Genomic DNA, 23,241 nt, shown 5'->3' with positions numbered 1-23,241 from the left:
GAGTCAATTGTCTTATATCAAATAAAAAAATGCACTTTTCAATCATTCTGTTTCTAGCTTTTTTTGATACGTACAGTAGTGACTCCCCAAATGAATATCATCAGCCCATTAACACTTCTGCTTTACCTGCAGGTGAAAGTATGGCATCTTAAAACAGCAGACATACTCCAAGTCAAATATACGGGTATCTCCATAATTCTTGGAGTATTGAACAGAATGGTCGTCTCCCTCTCAGACGCAACACATCTTCCCACCCATCCGCCGAGGCCAAGACAGTGCAGACCAGTTTGGAAAACTCTTCACATAGTTTAACCCTTACAACTAACCTTTGACTGCAAAACATGGCAGACTACTTATAGCATCCAAGAAGGGCGTTCTCTATCAGGTACAGATTACTGAAACAGGTCGAAGTCCATTTAGTCCTTGTGTTATTATTTTTCTATTATTTGGAAATGACAGTCCATCATTATTTTAAGACATGAAGGTCAGTCAATACGGAACATTTCAAGATCTTTGAAAGGTTCTTCAAGTGCAGTCGCAAAAACCATCAAGCGCTATGATGAAAATGACTCTCATGAGGATCGCCACAGGAAAGCAAGACCCAGAGTTACCTCTGCTGCTGAGGATAAGTTCATTAGAGTTAACTGCATCTCAGTTTGCAGCCCAAATAAATGCTTCACTACTAAAGGACACCAAGAAGAAGAAGAGACTTGGTTGGGCCGAGGAACACGAGCAATAGACATCAGACCGGTAGAAATGTGTCCTTTTCTCCGGAGTCCAAATTGGAGATTGTTTGGTTCCAACCACCGTGTCTTTGTGTGACACAGAGTAGGTGAATGGATCATCTATGTTTGGTTCCCACCGTGAAGGATGGAGGAGCAGGTGTGATGATGTTTTGTTGGTGACACTGTCTGATTTATGTAGAATTCAAGGCACACTTATTCTGCAGCCATCCCATCTGATTTGCGCTTAGTGGGAATATCATTTGTTTTTCAACAGGACAATGACCCAACACACCTCCAAGCTGTGTAAGGGCTATTTGACCAAGGAGAGTGATGGAGTGCTGCATCAGATGACCTGGCCTCCACAATCACCTGACCACAACCCAATTGAGATGGTTTGGGATGAGTTGGATCACAGAGTGAAGGAAAAGCCTCCTTCAAGATTGTTGGAAAAGCATTCCTCATGAAGCTGGTTGAGAAAATGTCAAGAGTGTGCTAAACTGTCATCAAAGCAAAGGGTGGCAACATTGAAGAATCTAAAATCTAAAATATATTTAGATTTGTTTAACACTTTTTTGGTTACTACGTGATTCCATATGTGTTATTTCATAGTTTTGATGTCTTCACTATTATGCAAATTCTAGTGTATTGAAGGATTAAAATGGCTTCTAAAGTTTAATTTTCATTCACATTTCCTGGTGCTACAGGATTATTTTCCTGATGTGAGAAACTGTTCAAACTAGGATAGAACATCCGTTTCAAAATAAACGGATAAATAAACTTTTCCTGTGGTTGGAAATCATGTATTTGATCGTTAATGCCTTTGCTTTCTGGCTTGCAATGAAAAACCCGGCAATGATCAGAATCACAGTTTTAATAACATATAAACATCAAGGTCACATCTGTGCACAGTGGACCACACAGTGCTTTCTTGAACAACCTTTTAACATGAAAGTACATAGATTCACAGTGCGTACACACAACTTCTGTTCAAAGCTGTTGCTCATGTACAACTCTAATGGACCAAGAGGGCCCTTTCATTCCTTATTGAAGTCCCAGGAAGCAGGGTACCAAACATTGCTGTCTAGTCTTTCTCTAGTCAAGGAAGGATGTTTTCCACCATCTTGTTTTGTCCTCTGTTGAACCGTCTTTATACGAGACACCTGACAAGATGCCAAAGTAATCATACACAGCTGCAAAAGAAAAAAAAAGTTGGTACATGATGAAAAAGAATGGCCACAACAAACATGCCTACAATCACTCATATTTTCTCAAGTCCTTTTTGATGCACTGTCTTTGTGTTAATTTAGAAATCACTGTCTTTGTGTTGATTTAGAAATCACTGTTTTTTTGTTGATTTAGAAATCACTGTCTTTGTGTAGATTTAGAAATCACTGTCTTTGTGTTGATTTGGAAATCACTGTCTTTGCGTTGATTTAGAAATCCCTGTCTTTGTGTTGATTTAGAAATCCCTGTCTTTGTGTTGATTTAGAAATCACTGTCTTTGTGTTGATTTAGAAATCACTGTCTTTGTGTTGATTTAGAAATCACTGTCTTTGTGTTGATTTAGAAATCATTGTCTTTTTCTTTCTGTCTCTGTGACTTGTGTAGCTTTATGTGTTTCTGCTTGTTTTCAACTGAACTGGCACAGTATATCTTCAAATGTGATTAAACATGTTATTGGACTGGTTTGGTGGCCTCTTTTCAGCTGAGAATTCCCTATTCCCTAAACTCAGCAAAGAAATAAATGTCCACTCACTGTCAACTGCATCTATTTTCAGCAAACTTAACATGTGTACATATTTCTATGAACATAACAAGATTCAACAACTGAGACATAAACTGAACAAGTTCCACAGACATGTGACTAACAGAAATGGAATAATGTGTCCCTGAAGAAAGGGGGGGTCAAAATCAAAAAGTAACCGTCAGTATCTGGTGTAGCCACCAGTGCATTAAGTACTGCAGTGCATCTCCTCATGGACTGCACCAGATTTGCCAGTTCTTGCTGTGAGATGTTACCCCACTCTTCCACCAAGGCACCTGCAAGTTCCCGGACATTTCTGGGGGGAATGGCCCTAGCCCTCACCCTCCGATCAAACAGGTCCCAGACGTGCTCAATGGGGATTGAGAGCTGGGCTCTTCGCTGGCCATGGCAGAACACTGACATTCCTGACTTGCAGGAAATCACTCACAAAACGAGCAGTATGGCTGGTGGCATTGTCATGCTCATCCTGACATTGTCATGTCAGGATGAGCCTGCAGGAAGGGTACCACATGAGGGAGGCGAACCCACAAATGCTGATGCTCCAGATACTCAACTAGTCTAAAGGCCAGTTTTATTGCTTCTTTAATCAGAACAGTTTTCAGCGGTGCTAACATAATTGCAAAAGGGTTTTCCAGTGATCAATTAGCCTTTTCAAATGCTAAACTTGGATTAGCTAACACAATGTGCCATTGGAACACAGGAGTGATGGTTGCTGATAATGGGCCTCTGTACGCCTATGTAGATATTCCATTTTAAAAATCAGCCATTTCCAGCTACAAAGTAATTTACAACATTAACAATGCCTACACTGTATTTCTGATCAATTTGATGTTATTTTTATGGACAAAAAATGTGCTTTTCTTTCAAAAACAAGGACATTTCGAAGCGACCCCAATCTTTTGAACGCTAGTGTGTATACATTGTATATTTGTTCATGCCATCTTCTTACTGGTTCTTCATACATTTGATTCCTAATGATTTTAAATGGATTTTTGTTGCCAGGTAGATTTCCAAGTAACACATGTATTTAAATTGTAACTGCTGAACTGCACTACATTGGAAAGGGGTTTGTACTTTTCCAGAATCTACAAATGTTTGCAATCTTCTAATACTGAGCCATGTCTTACCTCGAGGCAGAGCAGACCCACAGTAATCCCCCCCACTAGGAAGAGGTTCTGCTTCCCCCACCACAGAACCTTATCCAGGCAGCCGTTGGTGTACACACTCCTCCCTGCTGAACTGGGCTCCATACTCTGGACCTCATAGCCACACATGGTGTTGAAAACTGTCTGGGGGAATACAGTGGATATAACATTAGTAAGCATGAGTTTTGGGACAGACACTGAAGTCCAGGAATGGCCAACGCTCCTCCTGGAGAGCTACTGGGTGTGCAGGCTTTTGTTGCGGCACTGCTATAAAACACCTGAATCTTCTGAGACCAGGCAAACTGATTGACTATAGTGAATAAACTTGATTAAATGTTTTCCCCCTGAGGTTTAGATTGAGTTGCTTCACTGCAGTTGCGTCATTCTATTCTAGGATAGTAGGTTGTGTTTCATTGCTCTTGCATGGATTCTGCTAACACAGGAAGTATTTCAGTCGAGTCAGCAGCCTTCTGTCCATTGTTCCGTCGGTATGCAGTGCATAGTGTTGTGGTCTCCTTCTTCTCATTTCATAATCATAGCAAAGGTTGTTCCCAGAGGTCATTTATATACTGTAGTGTTTTAATAAAGCTGAGTGAAGGAAATATCAATGATTTATGAATGTGTTATTTTGAGGTTATTTGTTTGTCTGACCTCATTGTGCAGTCGTAGGCAGCAAGAGAAAGGCACTCCACAGGCTTCCAGACTGGGGTTTTCCGCAGAGCAGTGGAAGTAGACGTTATCGGACCAGTCCTCATAGGTGTGAACACCACAGCACTGGAACTGCAATCAGAACCGACAAGTGCATTAGTATCAATAAACCCCTGTACAGCAAAGTGAACAGTGCTGTACTTAAATAGATAATATAGTAATAATATTTTAATTTATCAGATTATTTTATCCAAAGTGTCACGACTTCCACCGAAGTCGGTCCCTCTCCTTGTTCTGGTGGCTTTCGGAGGTCGACGTCACCTGCTTTCTAGCTACCGCCGATCCACTTTTAATTTTCCATTTGTTTTGTCTTTGTTTCACATACCTGTTTTCAATCCCACAATCACCTGTTCATTATTTAACCCTCTGTCCCCCCCCCCATGGTTTTTGTGAGTGATTGTTTATTTGTATTTTGGTCTGAGATGGTGTGCGTGTATTCTGTTACTTTGTATATATTCATTTTTTGAGTAAAGTACATTTGATTCCTCATATCTGCTGTCCTGCGCCTGACTACACCAGTTACACAAAGACACCAATACACAAATACTTGGTGTATGTGATCTAGAAAGAAATAAAACCCTCAATTCTAGTAATTCTATTTTAGGGCCTGCACCATGCTTCGTCCAACTGAACCATCGGAATCACTTTGACAGTGATTATCAGTGTAATTCACCTTTTTTTGAACAAAGTCAATAACATTTTCCAAGTCCAAATCCTCCCGATAGCTAACAATTGCCTTTCTCATTAACTTCTCAGTCCTCTCCAAAACCTGAAAGAACATCAGAAAGCATCTCATGAGTCAAAAGTATCTAATACAACATCATTTGATTATGGTGTTAACTTGTATTTTAAATGTTGGCATGCTGAGAATTGCATCCTGCTTGGCTATAAAGGGGATGCAATTCTCAGCATAAAACCAACTTTCAAGGTTCTCACATTACCTTGTCAGTGAACAGGAATCCAAGCACTGCAGCTGTAATCTGTAGGAGAAGGATTACCACCAATATCCCTGAAAACTAGAAACAGAAGGGACATTTCAACCTTGCAGTAGACCAGGACAGTTGCATTAATTACTCTCTGTAATCATTATAATGATTAACAATGTTTAGATAATTACATGTCTACTATTCACCACCATCTATCTATGGCTTTCCAATGTACTTAAATCAATATGTTATGTGTGGCTAGCTCATCACAGTGATAATGTAAACTATTGTCTCAAGCAAGGAGCGACTCACTGTCTTCAGTAGGCAGGTTCCATTGCGTAATGCACCGAAGCATCCAAAAAAGGTGATCATAAACATTAGGGAGCCAATGACGATCAGCAAGAGAGCTGGGTCAGTCATCAAAGTGTCCACAACATCTGTGGACACACACACACACACACACACACACACACACACACACACACACACACACACACACACACACACACACACACACACACACACACACACACACACACACACACACACACACACACACACACACACACACACACACACACACACACACACACACACACACACACACACACACAGTCTCATCAGTGGCATGTATCACACTAAATAGGCTATATGTGTCAGTTGAGTCTAGACAAGCACTTGTCATTGAAAATGTGTGTTTATTACATTTAGACTGACCTTTCTCTTTGGAAACTTTGGCGTAGATTCCTACTGCTATAAGAACAGCACTTGCTACCTGGAGAAAGGAATGTTGAACGAACTGTAATATAGCATGCAGTCGGATTTACAAACTTGTCATTTGTATTTCATAGTAGCCTTTCACTTGGAATATTCTGTGTAGGCAGGCTGTCATTAGCTACAAGGAATAGTCAATCACTGAACTTTAAAGTAAACACAGCAGGCTTTTTGTGAAATTGTGACTGTTAACGACATACACCCAGGTCTTATCTTTCTGATGAGAAAATAGATTAGCAGAGCATCCTTTGACAATATTAAAAGAAAATATATACGGGCTACACAAGGCATGTCTCTGCTAATGATATAGTTTTTGCCAACTTACCCAAAAAATGTAACAGCAGACGAATAAAGTGTATTTAATGGTTATATATTTTTTAATTCCTTTCACCATTCTCCTTGTGTATTATGTGAGTTCTTGAGAAGTCAGGTGTGGTAGTTTGAAATCGAAAGTCTACAGCAAAGAGTTGTCTTCCCCTTTCCCCTCTCCTGCTTATACTCTCAAGATGTGTCTCAGCTTGTCTAGGGACTGGTTGCAACACTACAAGACACATTCTTTACACCTGATAGAGAACTTTGGCTACCTGACGTTGACCCCAAATACATTCCTCATTATTTATAATGGTCAAGTTCACTTAAAACTGGATTCTTGTAATTGAAACAATAACAAAGCGGTCACCACGCCTGTGTTTTGGTCAAAAGCTGTAACCGCACTCAAATTCAAAGAGAGACCTACGTATGCAGGACTCTCCATCCATGATGTCAAAAGTATAGTTTTAACCATGTTATGAGGCTATATGGTGTTTGTTTACATTTATTTTGTTTACCAACATTGGAGTATAACAATGTACAGAATGTACATTGTACTACAATATGTACGGTTCTGATGGAGTATGACAGTTGAACTAAGCTCTTTAGGCACTTATAATACACTTCAAGAATCAATGCATTCATTTATAATAAAGAAAAAATTGATGTATCAACTAAGGAACAGGTGTCAAACTCGCCATGGAGGGCCAGTGTCTGTGGGTTTTCGCTCCACCCTTGAACTCCCCTCACCTGGTTGTCTAGATCTTAATTGAAAGGAAAAACCAAAAACTGCAGACACTGAGCCCTCCGTGGATGGAGTTTGCCTCCCCTGAACTAAGGATTCTAGCTTTAAAGTTGAAGTTGCCCCATGGCACATATGCAGGATCAGCTTACCTTTCCAAAGGGCTAAACTTCAACATTAGTGTAAAAACGCAAAACTGACCTGAGGTCATTGTCTAGGCCAGGGCTTCATTCCAGTCCGAGCGGGCCAGCCAGCAGAGGGCTCACTATGAATGCATACACTGACACCTACTGGGTAACATAATACATTGCACACAGCAACAAATATTATTCCCGTTGGAAATAGAGACAAATTATAGGCACATACCCATATAATTGCAGGTTGTTAACCTGCTGAAATGAATACAGTGTAGCGGATACACCTGTTGGAATTTGTCACTGTACAACTTCAGAGAATTATAACCTGTAGCCTTTTCCTTTTGGGTTCCTTCTAGCCAGACGTGATCATTGACGATTCCCTCTCCACCGCAAAATGACGCACCCAGGGATTCTCCAGCAAAGCGGATTGAGGAGCCGAAACATGTCCCGTCAGCGGATTTGAACTGCAGGTTACTTAGATCTCCACAGGGATTTTTTAAAATTATATTATTTACGTGTTTACTATTATAATTTACCCTTAAGAAACTCCGAAACGTGTAATAGTTCACCATGGGAATCTCAGAACTACTTGACAAACTTCGAGATCGCGCAGATACATTTCTAAATGAGAAAAACATAGTGACAGATTTCCTTGGGAAACTGGAGGAGAAAACGGGGATCAAGAAAAAATGTTTTGCCGTAGGTATGTCATTTTGTGTAGCCTATTATGATGACACCTTTTATGTGCATGAAAAGATGATAACTGGATACCTAAATCGAAATATGATGTCTAATTATGTCTATGATGGCAACCTGTGAAGGCTATAATGCATTGTAAACCTATGTTCGTTGAATACACAACACGTTTCGGTTAATCCTGGCAGTGAACACGAACTACAGCCAGCCAAATGGTAGACCTATACGTAAATTAGGCTGTCTCAAACAGTTTGGTATTGACCAATTTACACACTCTCATCAGGGGAAACTCTATCAATGTAACTTGAAATAAATCGAACTACTTAATAATATAATGTTTTTATGTTTGGGAATAGGAATATTTTAATGGTGCATTATTATAATATAAAATGCTATTGCTGTTACTATGTAAACAAAAACAACGCAACTTCATTCAAAGATTTCACTGTCAGAAATCCAACCACAGTGTCAATACCATGCCATTTATGGGCTCAGTGCTAGAGGGGTCACTACAGACCCTGGTTCGATTCCAGGCTGTATCATAACCGGCCGTGATTGGGAGTCCTATATGGCGGTGCACGATTGGCCCAGCCTCGTCTGGGTTAGGTTTTGGCCAGGGTAGGCCGTCATTGTAAATAATAATTTATTCTTAACTGACTTGCCGAGTTAAATTTAAATGTCTTCGTAGTTATGTCTAATGCATCATTGTCAGCCTCCAGAGGACAAGGCAAGGAATGGGACAGGTGTATTCATGCCAGTGGGTGGTACTGATCACTGGAGTCTGGAGGAGAGGAGGAGCTATAGGAGGATGGGCTCATTGTAATGGCTGGAATGGAATTGATGGAACGGAGTGTAATGTGGTTTTCCCATCTTTGATGTGTTTGATACCGTTCCATTAATACCATTCCAGCCATTGAGCCGGTCCTCCTATAGCTCCTCCCACCAGCCTCAACTGATACTGATCCATGTTACATGTTGGTATTAGCCCTGGACAGCGCCACCATACTCAGAGCATTTCGTATTATTCTGTACGTCAATCAGAGACACTCCATTGAGTATGATATGTTACGTTTGGTCTTTAGAAATTTTAACAAATGTATTAAAAATAAAAAAACGTAAAAACGTACCCTTCCCCAGATCTGTGCCTCAACACAATCCTGTCTCAAAGCTTTACAGACAATTCCTTCAACCTCATGGCTTGGTCCTCCTCTCTCTCTCTCTCTCTCTCTCTCTCTCTCTCTCTCTCTCTCTCTCTCTCTCTCTCTCTCTCTCTCTCTCTCTCTCTCTCTCTCTCTCTCTCTCTCTCTCTCTCTCTCTCTCTCTCTCTCTCTCTCTCTCTCTCTCTCTCTCTCTCTCTCTCTCTCTCCCTCTCTCTCTCTCGCTCATCCATAATTATGAAGACAGTTATGCATTTTGCATGGCATTCTACCGTTCTGTAAATCATTTATCTAAGTCAATAACAGCGTTTGAGACTCTTTTCCTCATTTCCGTAAGACTACTTACATTCTCATGAAGCAGCAGTGCAATGCTTGATTAAGATATTTGTGCAGTATAAAGTTTGACCTCTCGTCGTGTCCTTTCTGTTATCGACAGGTGCAGTGTCTCTGACAGGACTGTATTTGGTATACGGCTATGGCGCCTCCCTCCTCTGTAACATGATTGGTTTTGTGTATCCTGCATATTATTCGTAAGTACAGTAGCAAACTAGGTTTAAAGTTACATGTATTTAGCATTAACTTAAAACTGTATATCTTTATGTACTGTATATCTACTTCTAATGTACACTACATCAACTACCTAGAATGATTATAAAGGAACATGTTCAATTGCTTTCATGAGATTTTCTCTCAATGCCCTGAGTTTAAGACAAGGGTTTAGCAATCTTGGAATTAAGAACATTTCCAATAAATGTATTTTCAAGACTCTAATTTCTTCTTAACTTTTTGCTTAAGGAGAAACATGAGAAATTGCATAAGAAAATTTACAAGAACCTTTTGGAGGAATAACAACTTAACTTTCTACTTAAGTCTATAGTTAAAGAAAAAATGAAATGTCAGTTAAGAAGAAATGTCTTCTTAAGAAGGTTTTGTGAATCTGGGCCCATGACAGATTCCTGATCGTAGAGACCTGATAGTATTATTTATTAGCCAGACTGTGTATGTATTGCCATTTTATTTTATGTAGTACCTTGCCTCAAGTAGGCTTATGTAATGTTGGTTACTTTTTCCACTCTTCTATGTAGAATCAAAGCCCTCGAGGGTAAAAACAAAGATGATGACACAAAATGGCTGACCTATTGGGTGGTCTACGGAATCTTCAGTGTGGGGGAATTCTTCTCCGACATCTTTCTTTATTGGTTTCCTTTCTACTATGCTTTCAAGGTAAGGAGAGCATTAGATATGTTTCACACAGAAAGACACTATCTGTGTGCTTTATGTTCTAAGCCAAAACTGATTCAACTCACTCAACTCACTCATCAACACACTCACATCTGCCACACTGATCCTCAACACGGGGGCCCTTCAGCGGTGCGTGCTCAGTCCCCTCCTGTACTCCCTGTTCACTTATGACTGCATGGCCAGACACAGCTCCAACACCATCATTAAGATTGCCGACGACACAACAGTGGTAGGCCTGATCACCGACAACGATGAGACAGCCTATAGGGAGGAGGTCAGAGACCTGGCCGTGTGGTGCCAAGATAACAACCTCTCTCTCAACATGATTAAGACAAAGGAGATGATTATGGACTACAGAAAAAGGAGGACCGAGCACGCCCCCTTTCTCATCAACGTGGCTGTAGTAGAGCAGGTTGAGAGCTTCAAGTTCTTTGGTGTCCACATCACCAACAAACTATCATGGTCCAAACACACCAAGACAGTCGTGAAGAGGGCACGACAAAGCCTATTCCCCCTCAGGAGACTGAAAAGATTTGACATGGGTCCTCAGATCCGACAGGGTAGCCTAGTGGTTAGAGCGTTGGACTAGTAACCGAAAGGTTGCAAGTTCATATCCCCGAGCTGACAAGGTACAAAACTGTCGTTCTGCCCTTGAACAGGCAGTTAACCCACTGTTCCTAGGCCATCATTGAAAATAAGAATTTGTTCTTAACTGACTTGCCTAGTTAAATAAAGGTAAAAAAAAATAAAAAATTGTCACCAACTACTGACCTTACAATTACACTCTAATTCAAAATCACTATAGACTATGGAATATGGTATATAACACATTAATAAACAATTTACAAGCCATTATGAGTTAGTTATACATACAATTCATACATTCCTGTCAATAAATTCTGGGTATGCTGTGAAATACCTGTCGTCAAACACATGTATTTATGGTTTATTATGCTCATGGAGGAGTCATGCTTTGCTTATGTTGTTCCTTTAGTATGTGCTGCCCTTCAACGTGTCACAATGTTCCTGTTTTTTCCTTCCCTCTTTCCCAGTGCTTGTTCTTGTTGTGGTGCATGGCCCCCGTTGCATGGAACGGCTCTCAGATCCTGTACAACCGGGTGGTGCGACCCTTCTTCCTCAAGCATGAGGCCACTGTGGACAGCATGGTCAATGACCTCAGCGGGAAAGCCATGAACGCAGCCGAGTCCGTCACCAGAGAAGGTACAGAGAAACTGCTAGCTCCAAGCCCCATTGTATTTAATGTACATCTCAAAGTGATAGTTCACTCTGTTGAAGTATTAGCTTATTTTCAACCTCCCTAGGGCAGGGGTGTCAAACTCATTTAGTACTTTGTTGAAGCACCTTTGGCAGTGATTACAGCTTTGAGTCTTCTTGGTTATGACGCTACAAGCTTGGCACACCTGTATTTGGGGAGTGTCTCCCATTCTTCTGAGAGTCTACAGGAGCCTTTTGGCAAACTCCAAGCGGACAGTCATGTGCCTTTTACAGAGGAGTGGCTTCCATCGGGCCATAAAGGCCTGATTCGTGGAGTTCTGCAGAGATGGTTGTTTTTCTGGAAGGTTCCCCCATCTCCATGGAGTAACTCTGGAGCTCTGTCAGAGTGACTATCAGGTTCTTGGTCACCTCAATGACCAAGGCCCTTCTCTCTCGATTGCTCAGTTTGGCCAGGTGGCCAGCTCTAGGAAGAGTCTTGGTGGTTCCAAACTTCTTTCATTTAAGAATGATGGAGGCCATTGAATCGTACTACACCGTCTCCAACACCAGTCGGATGTGGCAGGGTTGCAAACTATTACAGACTACAAAGGGAAGCACAGCGCAAGCTGCTAAGTGATACGAGCCTACCAGACGAGCTAATTTACTTCTATGCTTGCTTCGAGACAAGCAACACTGAAGCATGCATGAGAGCATCAGCTGTTCCGGATGACTGTGTTATCATGCTCTCCGTAGCCGATGTGAGTAAAACCTTTAAACAGGTCAACATTCACAAGGCCGCAGGGCAGCATGTGCTGACCAACTGGCCAGTGTCTTTACTGACATATTCAACCTGTCCCTGACTGAGTCTGTAATACCAACATGTTTCAAGCAGACCACCATAGTCCCTGTGCCCAAGAACACTAAGGTAGCCTGCCTAAATGACTACCAACCCGTAGCACTCACATCTGCCACACTGATCCTCAACACGGGGGCCCTTCAGCGGTGATTGCTCAGTCTCCTCCTGTACTCCCTGTTCACTTATGACTGCATGGCCAGACACAGCTCCAACACCATCATTAAGATCACCGACGACACAACAGTGGTAGGCCTGATCACCGACAATGATGAGACAGCCTATAGGGAGGAGGTCAGAGACCTGTCCGTGTGGTGCCAGGATAACAACCTCTCTCTCAACATGATTAAGACAAAAGAGATGATTGTGGACTACAGGAAAAGGAGGACCGAGCACTCCCCCTTTCTCATCAACATGGCTGTAGTAGAGCAGGTTGAGAGCTTCAAGTTCTTTGGTGTCCACATCACCAACAAACTATCACGGTCCAAACACACCAAGACAGTCTTGAAGAGGGCACGACAAAGCCTATTCCCCCTCAGGAGACAGAAAAGACTTGGCATGGGTCGTCAGATCCTCAAACAGTTTTACAGCTACACCATCGAGAGCATCGTGACTGGTTGCATCATGGCCTGGTATGGCAACTGCTTGGTCACTACATAGGGTAGTACGTACGGCCCAGTACATCACTGGGGCTAAGCTTCCTGCCATCCAGGACCTCTGTACCAGGCGGTGTCAGAGGAAGGTTCTAAAAATTGTCAAAGACTCCAGCCACCCTAGTCATAGACTGTTCTCGCTGCTACCGCACAGCAAGAGGTATCGGAGCGCCAAGTCTAGGTCCAAAAGGCTTCTTAACAGCTTCTACCCCCAAGCCATAAGACTCCTGAACAGCTAATCAAATGGCAACCCAGACAATTTGCATTGCCCACACATTACGCTGATGCTGCTCTCTGGTTATTATCTATGCATAGTGACTTTAACTCCACCTACAGTGCCTTGCGAAAGTATTCAGCCCCCTTGAACTTTGCGACCTTTTGCCACATTTCAGGCTTCAAACATAAAGATCTAAAACTGTATTTTTTTGTGAAGAATCAACAACAAGTGGGACACAATCATGAAGTGGAACGACATTTATTGGATATTTCAAACTTTTTTAACAAATCAAAAACTGAAAAATTGGGCGTACAAATTTTTCTTTTTTTTTTTTTTTCTTTCACCTTTATTTAACCAGGTAGGCTAGTTGAGAACAAGTTCTCATTTACAACTGCGACCTGGCCAAGATAAAGCATAGCAGTGTGAACAGACAACACAGAGTTATACATGGAGTAAACAATTAACAAGTCAATAACACAGTCGGAAAAAAAGGGGAGTCTATATACAATGTGTGCAAAAGGCATGAGGAGGTAGGCGAATAATTACAATATTGCAGATTAACACTGGATTGATAAATGATCATGTACAGGTAGAGATATTGGTGTGCAAAAGAGCAGAAAAGTAAATAAATAAAAACTGTGGGGATGAGGTAGGTGAAAATGGGTGGGCTATTTACCAATAGATTATGTACAGCTGCAGCGATCGGTTAGCTGCTCAGATAGCTGATGTTTGAAGTTGGTGAGGGAGATAAAGGTCTCCAACTTCAGCGATTTTTGCAATTCGTTCCAGTCATAGGCAGCAGAGTACTGGAACGAAAGGCGTCGAATGAGGTGTTGGCTTTAGGGATGATCAGTGAGATACACCTGCTGGAGCGCGTGCTACGGATGGGTGTTGCCATCGTGACCAGTGAACTGAGGTAAGGCGGAGCTTTACCTAGCATGGCCTTGTAGACGACCTGGAGCCAGTGGGTCTTGCGACGAATATGTAGCGAAGGCCAGCCGACTAGAGCATACAAGTCGCAGTGGTGGGTAGTATAAAGTGCTTTAGTGACAAAACGGATGGCACTGTGATAAACTGCATCCAGTTTGCTGAGAAGAGTGTTGGAAGCAATTTTGTAGATGACATCGCCGAAGTCGAGGATCGGTAGGATAGTCAGTTTTACTAGGGTAAGCTTGGCAGCGTGAGTGAAGGAGGCTTTGTTACGGAATAGAAAGCCGACTCTTGATTTGATTTTCGATTGGAGATGTTTGATATGGGTCTGGAAGGAGAGTTTGCAGTCTAGCCAGACACCTAGGTACTTATAGGTGTCCACATATTCAAGGTCGGAACCATCCAGTGTGGTGATGCTAGTCGGGCATGCGGGTGCAGGCAGCGATCGGTTGAAAAGCATGCATTTGGTTTTACTAGCGTTTAAGAGCAGTTGGAGGCCACGGAAGGAGTGTTGTATGGCATTGAAGCTCGTTTGGAGGTTAGATAGCACAGTGTCCAATGACGGGCCGAAAGTATATAGAATGGTGTCGTCTGCGTAGAGGTGGATCAGGGAATCGCCCGCAGCAAGAGCAACATCATTGATATATACAGAGAAAAGAGTCGGCCCGAGAATTGAACCCTGTGGCACCCCCATAGAGACTGCCAGAGGACCGGACAGCATGCCCTCCGATTTGACACACTGAACTCTGTCTGCAAAGTAATTGGTGAACCAGGCAAGGCAGTCATCCGAAAAACCGAGGCTACTGAGTCTGCCGATAAGAATATGGATATTGACAGAGTCGAAAGCCTTGGCAAGGTCGATGAAGACGGCTGCACAGTACTGTCTTTTATCGATGGCGGTTATGATGTCGTTTAGTACCTTGAGTGTGGCTGAGGTGCACCCGTGACCGGCTCGGAAACCAGATTGCATAGCGGAGAAGGTACGGTGGGATTCGAGATGGTGAGTGACCTGTTTGTTGACTTGGCTTTCGAAGACCTTAGATAGGCAAGGCAGAAAGGATATAGGTCTGTAACAGTTTGGGTCCAGGGTGTCTCCCCCTTTGAAGAGGGGGATGACTGCGGCAGCTTTCCAATCCTTGGGGATCTCAGACGATATGAAAGAGAGGTTGAACAGGCTGGTAATAGGGGTTGCGACAATGGCGGCGGATAGTTTCAGAAATAGAGGGTCCAGATTATTCAGCCCCTTTACTTTCAGTGCAGTAAACTCTCTCCAGAAGTTCAGTGAGGATCTCTGAATGATCCAATCTTGACCTAAATGACTAATGATGATAAATACAATCCACCTGTGTGTAATCAAGTCTCCGTATAAATGCACCTGCACTGTGATAGTCTCAGAGGTCCGTTAAAAGCGCAGAGAGCATCATGAAGAACAAGGAACACACCAGGCAGGTCCGAGATACTGTTGTGAAGAAGTTTAAAGCCGGATTTGGATACAAAAAGATTTCCCAAGCTTTAAACATCCCAAGGAGCACTGTGCAAGCGATAATATTGAAATGGAAGGAGTATCAGACCACTGCAAATCTACCAAGACCTGGCCGTCCCTCTAAACTTTCAGCTCATACAAGGAGAAGACTGATCAGAGATGCAGCCAAGAGGCCCATGATCACTCTGGATGAACTGCAGAGATCTACAGCTGAGGTGGGAGACTCTGTCCATAGGACAACAATCAGTCGTATATTGCACAAATCTGGCCTTTATGGAAGAGTGGCAAGAAGAAAGCCATTTCTTAAAGATATCCATAAAAAGTGTTGTTTAAAGTTTGCCACAAGCCACCTGGGAGACACACCAAACATGTGGAAGAAGGTGCTCTGGTCAGATGAAACCAAAATTGAACTTTTTGGCAACAATGCAAAACGTTATGTTTGGCGTAAAAGCAACACAGCTCATCACCCTGAACACATCATGGAGTCTATGGAGTCTACAAAAGACCTGAGACTGGGACGGAGATTTGTCTTCCAACAAGACAATGATCCAAAACATAAAGCAAAATCTACAATGGAATGGTTCAAAAATAAACATATCCAGGTGTTAGAATGGCCAAGTCAAAGTCCAGACCTGAATCCAATCGAGAATCTGTGGAAAGAACTGAAAACTGCTGTTCACAAATGCTCTCCATCCAACCTCACTGAGCTCGAGCAGTTTTGCAAGGAGGAATGGGAAAAAATTTCAGTCTCTCGATGTGCAAAACTGATAGAGACATACCCCAAGCGACTTACAGCTGTAATCACAGCAAAAGGTGGCGCTACAAAGGGGGCTGAATAATTTTGCACGCCCAATTTTTCAGTTTTTGATTTGTTAAAAAAGTTTGAAATATCCAATAAATGTCGTTCCACTTCATGATTGTGTCCCACTTGTTGTTGATTCTTCACAAAAAAATACAGTTTTATATCTTTATGTTTGTGTTACGGTTTTCTGTAGGCGAAGGAGAGTCGGACCAAAATGCAGCGTGTAGATTGCGATCCATGTTTAATCAAAAAACGTAAACACGAATAATACAAAAACAATACTACAAAAACAAGAACGTAATGAACGTAACGAAAACCGAAACAGCCTATACTTATGTAAATTAACACAGCGACAGGAACAAGGACACTAAGGACAATCACCCACGAAACACACAAAGAATATGGCTGCCTAAATATGGTTCCCAATCAGAGACAACGATAATCACCTGACTCTGATTAAGAACTGCCTCAGGCAGCCATAGACTAACGCTAGACATCCCACAAAACCCCAAGACAAAAACACACCACAATAACCCATGTCAAACCCTGGCCTGACCGAATAAATGAAGAATAAACATAATATATTTCGACCAGGGCATGACAGTTTGAAGCCTGAAATGTGGCAAAAGGTCGCAAAGTTCAAAGGGGCTGAATACTTTCGCAAGGCACTGTACATGTACATATTACCTCAATTACCTCGACTAACCGGTGCCTTCGCACATTGACTCTGTACCGGTACCCCCTGTGTATAGCCTCACTACTGTTATTTTACTGCTTATCTTTAATTATTTTTTTATTGATATTTTTTTACTCAAAACTTTTTTTCTTAAAACTGCATTTTTGGTAAAGGGCTTGTAACTAAGCGTTTCACTGTAAGGTCTACTACACCTGTTGTATTCAGCGCATTTGACAAATTAAATGTGATTTGATTTGATTTGACTGTGTCCTTGGGGACCTTCAATGCTGTAGCAATGTTTTGGTACCCTTCCTCAGATCTGTTACGCGACACAATCCTGTTTCTGAGCTCTATGGACAATTACTTTGACCTCATGGCTTGGTTTTTGCGCTGACATGCACTGTCAACTGTGGGGCCTTATATAGACAGGTGTATGCCTTTCCAAATCATGTCCAATCAATTGAATTTACTACAGGGGGACTAAAATCAAGTTGTAGAAACATCTCAAGGATGATCTACGGGAACAGGATGTACCTGAACTCAATTTCGAGTCTCATAGCAAAGGGTCTGAATACTTTTGAAAATAAAGTATTTCTGTTTTTCATTTATTATAAATTTGCAAAAACTTCGAAAAAGCCTGTTTCACTTTGTCATTATGTGGTATTGTGTGTAGATTGCCGAGGAATATAAAATTAATGTAATCCATTTTATAGAATAAGGCTGTAACGTAACAAAATGTGGAAAAATTCAAGGGGTCAGAATACCTTCCGAAGGCACTGTACATTGAGTTCCTACCCCCACCAAAAATCAATGTTCAAATTCAGTGGCAACTGGTGCTGTTTAAGATGAGGGAGGATGATTTTTTTTAATGAGCATGGCCTTATTCCTATTACAGCATGTTGGATGACTGTAATTTATATTCCATTCACCCAGTTCAATGAAACATCAATAGGTTTAGGCTACTACATGATACCCAAATTTTCCCCATACCCATCATGAGGTCGCTACAACCTAGCCTAGGAATTAAAGTTTACAAAGTAGGTGCACAGGTCGAGAGAATATTGAGTAATCAAGATGTCAGACAGTGACACATTCAATACCACCTTGCACACTCTTCCTGCATCTAGCTGAACTAGGGTATAATCATTAGTCCAACAGTTGCAAATGAGAGTTTCTATTGGACAAATTCAGGTATGTTTATCCCTGTTTCGTTCCGTTTCGTCCTGTTTAAGAAACGTTTTTCAACAGAATCGGCGGAATGAATACACCCTTGATCACATGCAAACAGTTCACTTTCATAGCAGCCACATAAAAACAGCATGATCACTTTGCTCTTTGTATATACAATTCCTCCTCCAACTATCTACGTGCTCTCCTCCTCTCATCTTTTCCCTCGCTTGTGGACTTCAGTGCACAACACATCAGCTGTCTGTGGCCAGGTGAAAAACCCCTACACACAGACTACATAGTCACTTCATTGTCAACTAGAACTACTAGAACTAACGCGTTAGTAAACCCGCTACAATCACGCAGTACAGTGTACAGTCAGAAAACAGTTTAGCAGTTACACCGGCGGGCCCCGATGACAATAAATTAATAAAACCAAACACTTAGCTTGACTTGGAAGAGTTCCAGTGTTGGATAGCCATAGCCAGCTAGCTAACATAGCATCCCTCTCTGTTTGAGCCAGGTGTTTGAATAGACTAAACTAGCTAGCTGTATTTGCTAGCTAAGTGAAAGTTAAAAAACATAAAACCAAATATACTGTATCTAGCGCTCTCTCTCTGCCGCTTCTCCTTAATTTAGGAGGACATTAATTTGTTCAAAACTGTTAAACTATTGTCTTCCTATCTCTTTGTGTCAACTACTCACCATATTTTATGCACTGCAGTGCTAGGTAGCTGTAGTTTATGCTTTCAGTACTATATTAATTCTCTGATGCATTGATTGGGTGGACAATATGCCAGTTCATGCTGCAAGAGCTCTGATAGGTTGAAGGAAGTACTCTGGAAGTTTTTTACTGTGTAAGTCTATGGAAGTGGGTGAAAACTATGAACCTCCTAGGTTTTGTATTGAAGTCAATGTTCCCAGAGGAGGACAGAAGCTAGATGTCCTCCAGCTACACCATGGTGCTACCCTACAGAGTGCTGCTATTGGTTCTGTAGACCTTCATGGCAAAACAGTGTGTTTTAATAAATTATTTGGTGACGTGAATATATTTAGTATAGTTTTATCTAAAAAGGATAACCTTTTGAATGTTTCACTATTTTTATTTTTTTCTGAAATTCACTGAGGAGGATGGTCCTCCCCTTCCTCATCTGAGGAGCCTCCATTGTTTCAATTATGCATGTTTGGAGAATGTAGCTGTCAAGGCAGATTTCCTCCTCTTCCTCTGAAGAGGTGAAACAAGGATCAGATCAATACGCAGCATGGTAGGTATCCATGGTTTTTAATAAGAAAAACTAAACATGAACACAAATACAAAATAATAAAGTGAACTAGCAACGAAACAGTCCCGTGTGGCACAAACACTGACACAGGAAACAATCACCCACAAAATACCCAAAGAATATGGCTGCCTAAATATGGTTCCCAATCAGAGACGATAGACAGCTGCCTCTAATTGAGAACCAATCTAGGCAACCTTAGACATACAATTACCTAGAAAGGAAACAGCCCCAAAAACTTGCAAAACCCAGAGACAAGACAAACACCCTAGATGAGAAAAAACATACATCACCCATGTCACACCCTGGCCTAACCAAAATAATAAAGAAAACAAAGATAACTAAGGCCAGGGCGTGACAGTAGCAATGCTAATGAAAACGTATTGTATCGGTTAGCAGTGCATTTAAAACGATGCCCAACATATTGCACCAGATTCAGCTACATACTATTTTCCCTATGCTGTCCCTAAATTACTTGGTATTTCACAGTATAAATCCTATTAGAGACCTGCGTGTAAACAATGAGGATAGAATCAATGTGCTGTAGACTACTGTATGAGGTCACACCAGTGGTGGAGTTCATAAACTGGCAAATGGTCTAGCAGGGATTAACATTGTCGGCTGAGGTCATAGACAGCTTATGGCAGTTAGACGAAAGGATGGCAGGAACCAGGTCAGCTGATATAAATAGATCTGTTGAAAGATGCAACCTGTTGAAAGAATGCATACTTGCTTTAAGAATAATGCAAAGTACACGGAACAATCTAATTAGCCTAAATATTGAGATCCGTTCAATTTTCAGTAAAAACAGAGCTATTCTGTTGTGTGTGCAAGCGGGTGCATATGTGTGTGTGTTTCAGCCTTGATTATTTCTATACAATTTTTCCAATGACTGTTGCAATAACATATGCATAGATTGCTTGTTTGTGATGGAACCTTTGTCTCTTTGTTTGCATGTCTCTTTCTCTCTTTCCTGTCTGGCCTCAGTCCTTCAAACACTGGTGAAAAACAAGACTATACAACAAGCATCAGAGACAAAAGGCTTACCCAGCACATCAGATTCACCTGTATGTAAAACAAACAGTTTATTTTCATATATAACTCCTTATTACTTTATTTCCTTGGTCCATAGTTACTCCCTAACAACCCTCCAGCTCAGCTAACATAGTCCCACTATTCGTTAACTTGCACGTTAGCTGTGTCTGCGAGTTGTTTCCCTTAGATCATGAAAAGGGCTTACCAAGAAAAATTCCAAAAGGACAAATTTGTGGCAGAAAGGAGTTGCAGCACTCAACAAGAGATTCATTTATTATTAGCTCACTTTACTCCATTGTTCAGAATGAGTGTACAGGTGACTGATCTCATCTTGAACAATGGTTCCCTTTTCTCGGCTTATGACACTCCCATTGGTAATGTGAATTGATAAACTTATCTACATATTATGTAAATTGAAAAATCATCCCGATATCTCCACTCCAAGTCTCTTCAATGAGAATAGGCCCTTAGTCCTTTAAGAAGTCTTGCTTGGCAAGCCTCCTTTTCATGATTTTTGTCATTTTGTTGTAACCTTATGCAAACCACTCCTTCATTCTAGTCGCTTGTCAGTCCCTTAATGAACATAGCCATAGAAAATCAACAATATCAATCAAATCAAATGTATTTATAAAGCCCTTTTTACATCAGCAGATGTCACAAAGTGCTGTTCAGAAACCCAGCCTAAAACCCCAAACAGCAAGCAATGCACATGCACATGCAGTTACAAGCCTGGCTTGACTTAGCAGCAGGTGTTGGATCAATAGAAAATCAACAACAGAAGATGAAAACACTCAGTGGGATTGAAAGTCAAAACACTATTGAAAGTGCTTGTCATTGTACGGTGCAAGTGTCAAGCCCCTCAGTCACACGGTGGACCACTATTTTCTCCCCTTCGGCTGGTAAATGTTGTTGGTGTGTCCTGAGCGATTCCTCTGTAGAGTCAGGCTGAAGTTAATGGGGGTGCCAACAAACCAATCCCTCTCCTCTGTGGACAATGGATACTGATAATGCTGCCATGAGTAGCAAAGCTATTTTTCTCTTTCTGCAAGCTTGAATGTGGGTCTATTGTACATTCAGTTTTGTGAGTGCCTTGTGAAGGAAATGTAGTAGGAAGTGCAGCCTCAACACAAAATAAGCTTTCATATATGGTTCGTCAGAGACTTTATCACAGCAACCACATGGTGAGGCCTGAACTTGAGGGCTGTTTTATGAAGAAGGAAAACAAGGACATAAATCAGCAAATCCCGCTTGTGAGAAGAACACATGCCGGGACTAAAGCTTCTCCCAGGCTTCCCTCCTCAGGGTCTTATCTAGAACCACTACAACAGCCATTACCTGAGCTGTGAAAAGAGGTATTCGACTATCGGCCAATTAGCCTATATTTCAAGGATGCTAAACGTATGCTTCCCACTGCTTTGTTTCCCTTTCATAACATGGTTGTGAAGCTCGTTTGAAAGTAATTCCTCCTCATTGTCTTGTTTGGTCCTATTCCATGTCTGTTCATAAGATGATTCATGAGTTGACCTACACTGAACCCAAAGTAGACTAATGGTAAGTGACACGCAGTGATACTATGTGTACACAGGATTACTCACTGTATTCACCTGGTCAATCACAAGGGCAGAGGCTGGATCTGGTGGCATAGATAGATTACTAATTGCATTAAGCAAAATACCTAACCTCTTAAAAGCATCGTTCACTCCAAAAGTTTGTCAGATGTTTTCAGTCTTCCAAAGTTGTCTCATGTCGATATGAGTTCATGTTCCATGACATCATTGTGTAGACCCAGCTATGCCTCAATCGCAAATGAATAATAGAGACATAGACATGGTCTACTTTCAACCTTTGGGATTTGAAAGTATTTTACAAAATTAGATTTTGTGAACTATGAGCAACTTTGAGTGAACAATGAGCAACTTTGAGTGAACTATGAGCAACTTTGAGAGAACAATGAGCAACTTTGAGTGAACTATGAGCAAGTGTCTTTTATTATATTTACAGATCCACAGGTAGAGGCATCGTCTCAGTGATGGTACTGAAGACAGCAAACCAAACCATGCCAGATTCACCGGAAGGACTTTGGTTTCCATGTTGACTTGCAAACTGCTGAACCACTTATACTTGATGCCCTATGGTGGGAAAACGATGAAACAAATCTGACAGAGATGGGATACCATTACACAGACAGATAACGGGACAGGAAAAACACATAGCCAAGCTTTATATGGACCAAAACCACTGCAGCTGAAAGTCCCTTCACAGCCGCGTGGTCGTGTGTCTGGTCAGTTGAATGCTATGCAATGTCTGATATTTGACCTTCTCATCACCTGATTAGAGTAACTGAATTTGTCTGATATGTCTTTGCTTTACAATCAATGTCCTTGTCTTCCGATAAGGGAGTGTGTGGGCTCAATGCTTCAACAATAGGCACAGTGTTCTAGTCTTAGACCTCTTTGTTTTTGTTTTCACATAACTCATTTACGCTGAATGAAATATTTATTCATCATTGTCTTTTGTTTCTTTTTTTTATTTTAACATGTTTTTTTCTCTTTTTGTCTTGTAAAACTGTATTATAGTCAGATCTAGGCTGTATTAAAATTAAAT

General features: G+C 41.5%; 2 protein-coding genes across 2 annotated transcripts; one reads left to right on the top strand and one right to left on the bottom strand.

The window, feature by feature from the left end:
- Positions 1-1,576: 1,576 nt before the first annotated feature.
- Positions 1,577-6,543, bottom strand: zgc:113223 (uncharacterized protein LOC541424 homolog). Its single transcript, XM_064952421.1, has 8 exons — positions 6,369-6,543; positions 5,987-6,044; positions 5,582-5,706; positions 5,285-5,359; positions 5,017-5,112; positions 4,287-4,415; positions 3,618-3,779; positions 1,577-1,915 (listed from the first exon to the last, which is right to left on the bottom strand). Exons 1-8 carry the CDS (start codon positions 6,435-6,437, stop codon positions 1,760-1,762), a joined length of 870 nt encoding a protein of 289 aa, XP_064808493.1. The 5' UTR covers positions 6,438-6,543; the 3' UTR covers positions 1,577-1,759.
- Positions 6,544-7,627: 1,084 nt separating this feature from the next.
- LOC135525324 (receptor expression-enhancing protein 6-like) lies at positions 7,628-23,241 on the top strand. Its single transcript, XM_064953029.1, has 6 exons — positions 7,628-7,934; positions 9,521-9,614; positions 10,170-10,308; positions 11,379-11,547; positions 20,590-20,669; positions 22,639-23,241. The coding sequence occupies exons 1-6, from the start codon at positions 7,802-7,804 to the stop codon at positions 22,648-22,650; spliced, it is 627 nt and encodes a 208-aa protein (XP_064809101.1). The 5' UTR covers positions 7,628-7,801; the 3' UTR covers positions 22,651-23,241.

Source organism: Oncorhynchus masou, chromosome 31 (genome assembly GCF_036934945.1).
Source record: "Oncorhynchus masou masou isolate Uvic2021 chromosome 31, UVic_Omas_1.1, whole genome shotgun sequence".
NCBI lineage: Eukaryota > Metazoa > Chordata > Actinopteri > Salmoniformes > Salmonidae > Oncorhynchus > Oncorhynchus masou.
This window is presented reverse-complemented; position numbering and strand designations above follow the sequence as displayed.

What these genes read in the sequence shown, in the direction of transcription:
- LOC135525324 (XM_064953029.1), top strand. Translation starts at nt 7,802, where the DNA reads ATGGGAATCTCAGAACTACTTGACAAACTTCGAGATCGCGCAGATACA. An exon ending in GTGTATCCTGCATATTATTC is followed by an intron (nt 9,615 to 10,169) that starts GTAAGTACAGTA and finishes TCTTCTATGTAG; the next exon opens with AATCAAAGCCCTCGAGGGTA. An exon ending in CTTTCTACTATGCTTTCAAG is followed by an intron (nt 10,309 to 11,378) that starts GTAAGGAGAGCA and finishes CCTCTTTCCCAG; the next exon opens with TGCTTGTTCTTGTTGTGGTG.
- zgc:113223 (XM_064952421.1), bottom strand. Translation starts at nt 6,437, where the DNA reads ATGGTGAAAGGAATTAAAAAATATATAACCATTAAATACACTTTATTC. An exon ending in GCCTACGACTGCACAATGAG is followed by an intron (nt 3,780 to 4,286) that starts GTCAGACAAACA and finishes GTATTCCCCCAG; the next exon opens with ACAGTTTTCAACACCATGTG. An exon ending in TGGGTCTGCTCTGCCTCGAG is followed by an intron (nt 1,916 to 3,617) that starts GTAAGACATGGC and finishes TTTCTTTTGCAG; the next exon opens with CTGTGTATGATTACTTTGGC.